The 11664-nt window shown below is 48.3% G+C and overlaps 1 protein-coding gene across 1 annotated transcript; it reads left to right on the forward strand.

Annotated features, from left to right (window-relative positions):
• The first annotated feature begins 244 nt into the window (after nt 1-244).
• INHBA (inhibin subunit beta A) lies at nt 245-11430 on the forward strand. The gene is made up of 2 exons (XM_058296750.2): nt 245-898; nt 10398-11430. Exons 1-2 carry the CDS (start codon nt 511-513, stop codon nt 11285-11287), a joined length of 1278 nt encoding a protein of 425 aa, XP_058152733.1. The 5' UTR covers nt 245-510; the 3' UTR covers nt 11288-11430.
• The last annotated feature ends 234 nt before the right edge of the window (nt 11431-11664 follow it).

An 11664-nucleotide genomic window follows, 5' to 3' on the forward strand; every position in this document is an offset into this window, starting at 1 on the left:
TTAGGGCCAATCCGTTCTCTCTCTCTCCTCTCTCTCTCTCCCTTTCCCCCTCCCTCTCTCCTCTCTCTCTCTGCCTCTCCCTGTCTCTCTCTCTGTCTCTCTCTCCCTGTCTCTCTCTCCCTCCCTTCCTCTCTCTGTCTCTGTCTGTCTCCCCCCACCCTGTCTCTCCCTCCCTCCTTCCCTCCCTCCCCCTTCCCTCCCTCCCTCCCCCCTTCCCTCCCTCTCTCCTTCTCTCTAACTCGGAGACCGTCAGGACTCTCTTCCCTGACAGCCACAAACCTACAGCACTCACTGCATTCAGAGAGGGGACCTGCAACAAAACTTCACAGAAAACTTTTTGTTCTTGTTCCAGAGCATTGGCTGAAGAAAAGGAAAAAAAGCAAGCAAGCGAGGAAAGAAAGGAAAACAAAAACAAAAACAAAAACAAAAACCTGTGCCTGAGGTGGGAGGGCGGGGGCAGGAAAAGCAGGGCCTTTTAAAAAGGCAATCACAACAACTTTTGCTGCCAGGATGCCCTTGCTTTGGCTGAGAGGATTTCTGTTGGCGAGTTGCTGGATTATAGTGAGGAGCTCCCCCACCCCAGGACCGGAGGGGCACGGTGCAGCCCCCGACTGCCCGGCCTGCGCCCTGGCCGCGCTCCCAAAGGATGCACCCAACTCTCAGCCGGAGATGGTGGAGGCGGTCAAGAAGCACATTTTAAACATGCTGCACTTGAAGAAGAGACCCGATGTCATCCAGCCGGTGCCCAAGGCGGCGCTTCTCAACGCGATCCGAAAGCTTCATGTGGGCAAAGTGGGAGAAAACGGGTATGTGGAGATAGAGGATGACATCGGCAGGAGGGCAGAAATGAATGAACTCATGGAGCAGACCTCGGAGATCATCACGTTTGCGGAATCAGGTTGGTGCTGGCACTGGGGGGGGGGGGGGGGGCGGGGGGTTGCGCCCGGAGGGGGGGGGGTAAGCTCTCTTTCTTTGACAGTCCTGGGAGGAACTTCTTTCTCCCTCCAGCTACAAACTGCTCGGAAAGGTGCTTAGTTATTACGCGATGGTAACAGACGGAGGGTAGACAGGGGAGGGGGAGAGGGCTTCCCAGAAAAGGAATCCTTCCTGGTCAAGCTCCGGCTGGGGGATGACTTGCTTCCACTTGCCAAACTCCGCCGGACACCCGGGGAGGGAGCTTTGCGCCCATCGCGAGCTGGAAGCCAGTCTGCGAGGGGCTCTCCTCTCCCCGCCCGAGAGAGGAACCCGGGCAGCCGATAGAAGCGGGGGCACGCTCGGGTGCTCGGGGAGCAGGGGAGGCTTCCGAGACGCCGTCCAAAGTTTTAAATCGGGGGCGGGGTGTGGGAGTGCGGTGACTGCGGGCAGAATGGCACAGATGAAATCATTATCTTAAAACGAACCTTTCCCTTTAAAAGTCCAATGAGGGGCCACAGCAGAGCAGCAGGGCAAAATTATGAGTGGCAGGCATTTTTGCCTTTAGAAAATTGCGTGCAGAGTCACCAGCTTCTAAGAGGAAGGAGCTGCTTTGGGGGACAGGGAACATTGAACCAGCATCGCTTTTGGAATACTGACTTTTGCTCTCTGAACAAAAAAAAAAAAAAAAAAAAGAAAAGAAAAGAAAAAAGAGTTTTGTTCTCTGTAAAGTTCCTAAGAGCTCCCTGCCAAGGAATGCAACCTTGACAAAGTGCTCTCAGATACTACGCTGAACTCCCAATCCTTAAGAGGAAAAACTTTCCTAAATAGATTCTAATCATTGTCCCAGGACCACACTAACCTGTTGCTGAATAGAAAATAACCTGTCAGAGAGTCTGGGCCACAGACCTGTTGCCAGGCTGTGTTTTACAATTACATGACACAGATCGTTTTGCATGCCTACCAGCCCAAGCCCATGCACGGCGGGACACACACGTGGGAATGTCATGTCACTGTCCCGGTGATGCTAGGCTAAAGAATCGAATGCCTTGCCAACTCCATTTGAAAGGAATGCCATTGTTTTGTGTGGTAGAACATATGGCTAGTTAAGTATGTGCAGGGACTCCTAGCATTTTTGTTTAAAAGTTTGCCGCAGCAGTATAAACAATTAAGGCAACACTCAGAATTTCCAGTCCTGAAAACCTGTTGACTCAGATGTTCTGTTTTCAAGAAAAGCATGCAAGACCTGGGCATGCTTTCGGGAGCAGAGAGCCTGCTGGCTTCGTGGCTTGCCACTCTGGGAAGAGTCCCTGTGTCCCGCAAAGTTCTCAGGCCATTTAGCTTTCTCACCAGAAGCTTCTTTCTCTTAGTGGCTCAGATCTTATTGTCTTACCCGAAATCTCTTTTTTAGTGCAGCTCCAAGGGACATGGTTCTTTTGACTTTAGAAGGCAGTTGAGGAAACAAGTCAGGTTGGTGTTTTCGAGTTGCCAGCCAATTTTCCTCTACCTTTCAAGTTGTCAGGTAGGAAAGCAAAGGCTTGTGACCTTTGTATGGAATGGATTCAGTGGTGTAGAGGGCTGCTCCCTCTCCCGACACAAGTGTATGTGTTTTTTTCATACCGACTGCCACACACGATGGCCCCAAATGCAGTGCCAAATGAAGTGGCTTTCAGGTCACATGGCAAAGTTGACCTGTGTGCTCCACCACTGCCTGACCCATCAGTCCAGGGATTAGTCTTTTAATTATACAGCTGATGCTGGCAAAATGGCCCTCTTTCTGACTTGTCCGGAGACTTTTATACCAAATCACTCTCTCGGTGTTCAGGAACTTTTGCAGCAAAAGAATTTGACCATTTACCTTCCTTCTGTGCTATGGCCTTTATCTCAGTGCCAAACTTCTCAGTTATAGGAGGTCTCATCTTTTGTCTTTTTCCTTTTTTTTTTTTTTTAACTTCTGTGCTAGGTGCTTAGTTTGAAAGAAACCGCACTACTTTTTGAAAAGGTGATTGATTCATTTGATTTACAAATTGCCTAAAGTTTACGGTTTATAACAGGAAAACTCCTTCCAACTGAACTTGTAACTTGACTTTGGGTGTGCTGCTAGGTGCTTAGAAGAGGTAGACTATATTTGTTGGTTTGTTCTCATCTGAGAAGTTTCCATATCAATGTCAAGTGGCATTCATGTGATTTTACAGATTCAATGATTGCTATATGGTGGACAGTCCACTCTGATGTCGATTTTGCTGCACAGGAAATGAGTTATCAACTGAAGGACTGTAGCAAATATATTAAAAAGGAAAAGCAACAATGCCGGTCTTTATTGCTTTGGAATAAGTCAACCTATTAAGGTTATTAAGTGTTATCATTAAGGTTATTAATTATTAAATAGTCCAACTGGATGAATGTCAAGCTTTTCGGAGGAAAGGACATGCATTTTGCTTTTCTTTATAAACTATTTTATACGGCATAAAATCTAGTCGATAACAGTGCCACCCATGTATATGCTGTAGACATACACGCGGAGTCGCACTTTTCAACTACAGGAAGACTGCAGTTTTGGGGTATGTGTTTAACTTTTGCCTCTTCTCTCTTCAGTTGTTTGATAAAGATAAGATACAGCCTGTAGCAGTTGAGGGTCTACAGAAGCAAAAGTGCCTAGAACTCTTTTACCTGAGTTTGTCCCTTTGTTTCAGGTGCAATGTGCCTGTCTTTGTAAAGCTAATGTGAGTTATTGAGTTAGAGGAGGGGAGTTAGTCTAAGGCACCCTGAGGTTCATTTTGATGAATAAAAAATGAGTGATTTTTTATCCAATCACCTAAGGATGTTCACCAAGGTTAGCGTGTGCTTTGCGTGGACAAAATCCTTAGGGTTCACCTTAGGGCCTTGAAGAGGTGTCCGCTCTTCAAAAGAAAGGCAAGAGAGATGGGTAAAGCCAGGCCAACGGTCACTGTAATCATCAGTATCATCAACGAAGCCAAAATTGGTGGCTTTCTCAGCTGCTGTACCTTATTTTATCCTATTTTTATTCATGACAGTAGCTGGTCAGTCGATGCCCCCCAAACAATAAACTGTTGGCGACTCCATATGCCGCCAAATGTAAAGGCTGATTCTGATCATTAACTTAGCAATTGAGTGCACGAATTGAAGAAAAGACAGGGAAATAAAAACAAATGAACAAGAGTGGAAAATGCTCACACACCCTAAAAGGTACCAAAAGTAACATGTAAATCTCCCCTCGAAGCGACTACTATTTACAGGAGGTTTGAGTTCCAAACTTACACTACCCCAGATAGGGAGTCTAACCTGAAGGCTTGCTTGGGTGACTGGTTTCTCCCACTCTCCGAAAGCCATCTCAAAGTGGAGTTGGCTCCTCCGGTTCACCCCAGTCTCCTGAACTTTTCCTGTGAGGTACCCCTTCACTGACCCACGCCTTTAAGGGTTGCACGCTTTCTTCTCTGTGTAACGGGGAAATAATTGGCCACAAGAGGGCGTATGCCAAAGACTTTTGCTCCTTGCCAGTTAATCTCCCAGCGAACGCAGCTTCGCCCTCCTGGAAGCTCCAGTCTATAGCGCCCTTGAATTTACTGTTTATCAGTTACCTCCTGCTTCCTCTCATCCTCCAGAAAAAGCTAGAATTTTATGGGATGGGAAAATAAAGCTACTTATGATCCATTAAATGAGACAGAAGGCAGGGAAATAGGAATGCTGGTGATACGTGCGAACCTTCCGGAGCCCAGTGGACGGCAGAGGAGTGATAAATTTTAAAAGCAAACAGGGCAGAGCACGGGGAGCGTGACCGTGAATCCTCAGCAAGACTGAATTTGTTCCTGTCTCTCCCTAATACGTTCGCCTGGGCTTTTGCAAAAACGTCGTCGGTCTCCCTTGATTTTCTTGCCCCAAATTACCTGCCGTATCAACGCTGCTCACCAGCAACAAATAAATGACCAGTGTCTTCCAGCAGGGAGGAAAGAGGCTATTTATTTAACGCCTTGTGGGAACATGGTGTTCAGCTTCTGAGGATGCATTTGTTTCCAGACTGAGGGTGTGGAGAGAAATCGTGGAGAAAAGATTTAGAAAGAGATTAATAGTGGTTTGCCCCTGTGAAATAGGTGTATTGGGGGCTGGGGTGGGGCAGGTGTTAGGGTGGAAATTCAGTTTTGACGTATGGGGAGCTGGGAGAAATACCTTCCCAGGCACTTTTCGTGAAAACACATGTTTGTCTTGGCCCCTCTTCTGCTAAAATATACTCGAGTATGATTTCTTAGCTGTAGTTCAGAGTTCCTTCATACTTGACTAGATCTAAAATCAAATGTGTAAAAGTTCTCAGAAACTTTGGAAGAAGCCTCTGAAATTCTGTGGGTGGAACCTTAGGAATTTTTCTAATTCTTTAGGAACCTAAAACCCCCTTTTCCCTAAATATTTAACATTCTTTTTCCTCACCATGTAAATGGAAGGGGCATTGATGACTAACACTTGTGGCTGGGTATTTATAGTTGCATAGTGGATCCCAAGAAGAGGCTATCAAATTAACCAAAATAATTTGGGGGACCAAACCTGCAATTCTACTACAGGCATGATTCCCCACTGAAGGAAAAAAATCTTTAGACCCATTTGCTGCCTTCTGCAGAAAGCCCTGAAGACACAGTTCAAATGCAGTTAGTGCATCAAGGAAAACACGCGATCTGCATGCCCTTGCTACTGACGGTTCTATAACTAGGCACAGAGAATCCTTGGTAAAGAATGGAAAATTTAAGTTACAGAGGCTTTTTACAGTGAGGCTTCCGCCTCCCCCACCCCCCCAGGGTGAGTTGAAATACTCTGTATAAACAGCAAGGCTTTCCACATTAACATTGGAGATGTAATTATTACCCATATGTAGAAGGGCGACATACTTTAAGCAGAGCCCTGGTGAGGGAAACAACAAGGAAAGGAAACACTATATGTGAATATTGCTTATTTAATTGAAAAAGTTTATGCATTCAGGAATCTGAGCATTTTGCATCTCAGCGTGGGGGAAGGGCTTGGTTGCTTAACCCTTGGCATCCCTTCATGATTGAGTTATTAAGAGCATTTGAGCAATTCTGAATGTCAAAGAAAACGTGCTGCAAGCATCCTCTCAAGTGTTTTTATCTCCAGCTTTCAAAGTCCAATTCCTCCCACAGGTAGCCTTTCAAAGGTATTTCCTCTAAGGTGCAAAGTTTATCCCTCCCACCCATTCCGCTGCCCCCCCTTTTCTCTCAACATGGTATGTGTCCACCAAACTCACAGAGGTTTGAGTGGTGAAATATTATCACCCCCATGGGTTTGCGTGGGACTTTCTTAGTGAATTACTCAGGCAGAGCAGGCTGTGATACAAGACTTGCTCACAAGCCTCCGGAGGGAAAAAATAGCACAGAGGATGAAAAGAATATTACCAGAGAGTAGGTAATGAAAGATTAGCAAAGCAACCAGCCTATATCTGACTAGATAGGTAACAGTGTAGGAATGCAGCGCACACCTGTATAAACTAATGCTATACCTGCTCGCTCACAAGGCATTATGGGAAAGCTTCCATTTCAGGTCTTCAGAACAGGAGATATTTAAGGCAAACCTGAAACTGAAGAGAAAGTGATCCTAAACACTCAGCCTTAAGCAAGCTTTTTCCATTTTTCCAATTGTCATGCATAGAGGTTTGAAGATTGGGGCGGCTTGAGGCTTAACTGCCATATAGCACTCTCTCTCAGATAATATACAGATGAAGGGAATAAAATAAATTGACTATTTTATTACATTTTTCATCACTAAGAAAGCTGAGGGTTTCTATATATTTCTGAAACCTACAACTCTGATAAATATTAATTCCATTCCAGCTTCTAACAGTCTCATTCTCCCCGTCCCCCCATCTGAAATGAAAGCTAATGTAAAAGAAAAAAAAAAAAGCACTGCTTAATAAGTAAAGAATACAATAGAACTTTAAAAATGTACCTGCATATAAGGTAGACATTAGGAAGACTTGAATCTCTCTCTTCCCCCTGTTCCCGTGAGCATTATGGCAACGGCATTTTCATGAAATTGGATCTCAGTTTTGTGTTTTTTTTCCCCCTGATAAAATATCATGCAATGTACAAACAGCAGTTCCAGAAATGGACACCAGGAGAAGGAGGCGACAGGCATGTCAATTAGTAGGGGGAAAATCCAAATGTCAGAAATATGGGGGAGAGATAAAGCATGCGGACAATTCATGCAAATAGCACGAACGGAGTCTTTCAGTTCAGATAATTAAACCCATGCATAAATCAGCCCGCGTGCCTCCCCACAATACGCAGGCGATGCCATACAGTTAATTATCAGCCAAGACCAGGAGGAAAGTCATTTTATGATGACTCTCTGATCCTAATATAACAGCACCTGACAGATTGAGGCCCCTCTAATGAGTACTCTCTTTGTACAATCCTCTCTCAGGAACACTAAATCATTTGCTTCCCAAGTACAGCTGCCTGTGAAGAAGGGGCGGGGCCAGATCCTGCACCAGAAACCTGCTCTCCTGCAACGAGGGGCTGTCCTGGGCTGCGTGCGGCTGGAGGCAGCAGCCGCGCGAGCCCCCCCAAAAGCAATGTGGGTGCTGCCAGTGGCTCGTTCAAGGCGGCCAGTTAACCCTTCCTCCTCCCGCCCCCACCCCCCCCTCGGCCACCCGGAAGCATCCGTGCCCGTCTCTGGGCTTTGTTCAGGGAAAGCCCCATGGGTGGGGGTCAGCACTGCTCTCGGAGCTCTCTCTTTCCCCGAGGACCACCTCCCTTCGCCCTCGAACCCCTCCTGTCCAGCGTGGGTAAGAGAAGAGCCCGTGGGAATGAGTTACCTGAAAGCCCGTGAGCTTTCCTGTCCCAGGGACCAGATCGGATCTCCAGTTTCACACACTTTCATAGGAAAACAAAACACGACCCGTGCCCTCTGGCTTCTCTAACTGAGCAGCTACTATCTCTCTGTCTTCCCAGGGACCCCCTCCCCCGTTTCGATTTCAGAAGCGGGCCTGGGCCGCTGCCTGGGGGGAAACGGCAGGTAGCTCGTTAACCTGCGGCGTGGCGCCGGGGGGCAGGGGGGCGAGTCCCGGCCTGGGGCGGAGCCCGGGCTCTTCCCCCTCCTGTTCCCGAAGGCTGTGGTGGCTTCTGCCAACCTTTCCCCGTCGTCCTGGAGGACCGTATAACCTTAGAATCTGCTGCCAGTGGACTTTTTAGATTTAAATGGTTAAGGTCTCCTTCCTGGAATCCTCTCTTTCACATTCTTAAAAAACAAACAACAGACCCCATCAAATACTTAGCAAAGGGGAATACTTTTTGTGTTCTGGAAAAAAAAAAGTCATCACGCGTCCTAAAAAAAAGACAGCTACCCGCTCTTTCTGCTCCACGCTTTGGTGAGCTAATCATGAATCCGGCTTTCTTACTCATTTCAACTCCTGCCTGGGAATACAAGGTCTGAGTCAAAGGAACTCCCCTTCCCACCACCCTTACTGCCAGCGCACTAGCAAAGCTATACAGAGATGCCAGAGAACCTTCTGGACACATTCGCAGGCCTCCTTGGCCCTCCCCTCAGTGAATTTACCACTATCATAGTCACAGTGTGCAGAGCGTGTTAAGAACAGAATCCACAGTGTGCAATGCACAGAGAAAACCTGCCTTTTGCTGCAGAGAACTTGAAACTGTGCCAAAAATTTATAATACTGTAAACATCTTGGGGCGGAGAGTGATAAGCATGGCTGGATTTCTGTCAGCTATAGAAAGCCAGGCGGAGAGATTCTCATGGGGTGTTGTGAGTTATAAGATGAACGCTTTACTATTGTTCTCAGATTTGTATGTGGGATGCCTGTGGGACTGCTGGAAGCAGGTACATAATGAAGGCAGCAAGTTCCTATGTATAACCAAGTGGTAAAAAATGTAAATGAGGGGAAATATTTGATTAATCAGAGATCTGTAGTCTGTATGCCTGCTCCTTACGGTAAATGTTGTTGCGTGAATAAACATACAGGTGCCAGGGAAAAGAGAAGGAAAGAATGACTTTCTAAATTTGGAGTTAGGCAAGAGCTGAGTGGTCATGGCATCCAACTGCCTTGACAATGCAAGGATTTCCCCTGTGATATTAGCAACGGTTGCTATTTGAAATATGTTATGGGTGCTCATTAAGCTGTAATTAGAAGAGAAGGAGACAAAAATGGGACTTTCAAAGGGAGGGGTGACTCTTATAATCTGGTGTAATTCAATCAATGCTAAGGATGCCTCCATTCATGAATCAGGATTTATCAAGTAATTGTCTACTTTCTGCCAAGTACCGGACTCAGACAGTGACTGAGACCCATGGGACCGCAGACCGCGGGGGCGCACAACCAGAACTGGCAGGAGGGTGGCATGGGGGAGATGGCAGAGAAGGCTTCCTGGAGGAAGTGTTGTCTGGTCTGATAACTGAAACGTTGTGAAAGTCAGCCACGAACAGGGTGTGTGGGTTGGCAGTTGATGGGCAGGAATAGCTTATGCAGAGCCCTGAAGTTTTGGCAGTTTCTGTTTTACCCCGAGGGGAAATAGTATGTTGCCAACTGGCTTTAAAGAGGGAGTGGTATGGTCAGCTCAGCCTTTGGGAAAGATGCTTTTAGCTGCTTAAGGTGGAACTGTTTGGAGAGCAGGGTCTGCCTAAATGGAAAAGCCAAGTAAAGAAAAGGTGGTTGCTGTAACCCAGGGAAGAAATGATGGGGGAGTGAAGCCGGGTTGAGGCAAGACAAGAGGAGGGTCCCACAGTGAGCACCGACCCACGCAGAACTACACAGCTGGGGGGTGCTTGCCAATATGTGTGATATTCATATGCCCATGGCTTGCCATAGTGTGAGGTATGTTTTCGTGCATGTGATTCAAACCTGTGAGATAAGAGGGCATGTGTCTTTACAGTCATTTGCATTGTATAGAAAATGAAACTGAGACGAAGCCAGTAGCCCCCGGGCCCAGGGCTTAATGACTGGCACAGCAGGCACCTAGATCCAGACTTTATCCATTCCACCACAAGGCCCAGCAAACTATTTTTTGGAAAGGGCCAGATCATAAATATTTTAGGCTTTGCAAACCAGATAGCCTCTGTTGCAACTACTTTCCTCTGTGCTTATGGTGCCAAAGCAGCCATAGACAGCATATAGGAAAACGAGCCTCGCTGGGTTCCAATAAAACTTCACTTTAGGGGCACTGAAATTTGAATTTCATTTAATTTTCACTTGTCACAGAATACAATTTTTCTTCTGACTATTTTTTCTCATCTGATTCTAAATGCAAAACCCGTAATTAGCTGGCAGGCCATACAGAAGCAGGTGGGGGGGGGGGGTCGAGTGTGGCCCGCGGGCTGTGGTTTGCTGACCCCCTCTCTCTCCTAGATGGCCTAGGACAGAAGACTCCCGCTTGCCTGATCTTAGCCAGTAGAGGTAACCTCGGGAACTAATGCGTGTCCCTGCTCTCTCTTGTGCTGTGTTTCATCTTCAGGCTCAGCCCGGAGGACGCTGCACTTCGAGATCTCCAAGGAAGGCAGCGACCTGTCGGTGGTGGAGCGCGCGGAAGTCTGGCTCTTCCTCAAGGTCCCCAAGTCCAGCAAGAACCGGACCAAAGTCACCATCCGCCTCTTCCAGCAGCAGAAGCACCCGCAGGGCAGCGTGGACGCCGGGGAGGAGGCCGAGGAAGTGGGCTTAAAGGGGGAGAGGAGTGAACTGTTGATATCCGAAAAGGTGGTGGACGCTCGCAAGAGCACCTGGCACATCTTCCCCGTCTCCAGCAGCATCCAGCGGCTGCTGGACCAGGGCAGGAGCAACCTGGACGTGCGGATCGCCTGCGAGCAGTGCCAGGAGACGGGCGCCAGCCTGGTGCTCCTGGGCAAGAAGAAGAAGAAAGACGAGGAGGGGGAAGGCAGGAGGAAGGACGGCGGGGACGGAGGGCCGGGCGACGAGGAGAAGGAGCAGTCGCACAGACCTTTCCTCATGCTGCAGGCGCGCCAGTCGGAGGACCACCCGCACCGCCGGCGCCGGCGGGGCCTGGAGTGCGACGGCAAGGTGAACATCTGCTGCAAGAAGCAGTTCTTTGTCAGTTTCAAGGACATCGGGTGGAACGACTGGATCATCGCGCCCTCCGGCTATCACGCCAACTACTGCGAGGGCGAGTGCCCGAGCCACATCGCAGGCACGTCGGGGTCCTCGCTCTCCTTCCACTCGACGGTCATCAACCACTACCGCATGCGGGGCCACAGCCCCTTCGCCAACCTCAAGTCGTGCTGCGTGCCCACCAAGCTGAGACCCATGTCGATGCTGTACTATGATGATGGCCAGAACATCATCAAAAAGGACATCCAGAACATGATAGTGGAGGAGTGTGGGTGCTCCTAGGCCCGGGGGGGGGGGGGGGGCGGCGGGAAGGGGACAAGAGGGGCCCAGAGAAGACAGTGGAGACATGAAGACAAATTTGAAGGGGTCTGAGTTAACAACCAGAAAATACAGAAATTTTAAAAAGGAAAAAAAACAAAACAAAACCTGAAACCGAGGAAGGAACCTGTGGGAAAATCCTTAGGCAAGGCTCCGAGAGGAAGCAGGGAAGGAGCTGGGAACCGGGGAGGGAGAGGGAGGAGGGAGGGCCCTTCATTTCTTCGGCCATCACGCTGATGACAGGTGTTCAGACAGGGGGTGGCCTTCTCCCCACTTGCGGTTCCCTTTCAGGGCGAGCCTTGGAGTCAGCTTGTCTAGTCTGCAATAACGTGGATCTTACG

This window comes from Dasypus novemcinctus, chromosome 5, assembly GCF_030445035.2.
Source record: "Dasypus novemcinctus isolate mDasNov1 chromosome 5, mDasNov1.1.hap2, whole genome shotgun sequence".
NCBI classification, from domain to species: Eukaryota; Metazoa; Chordata; class Mammalia; order Cingulata; family Dasypodidae; genus Dasypus; species Dasypus novemcinctus.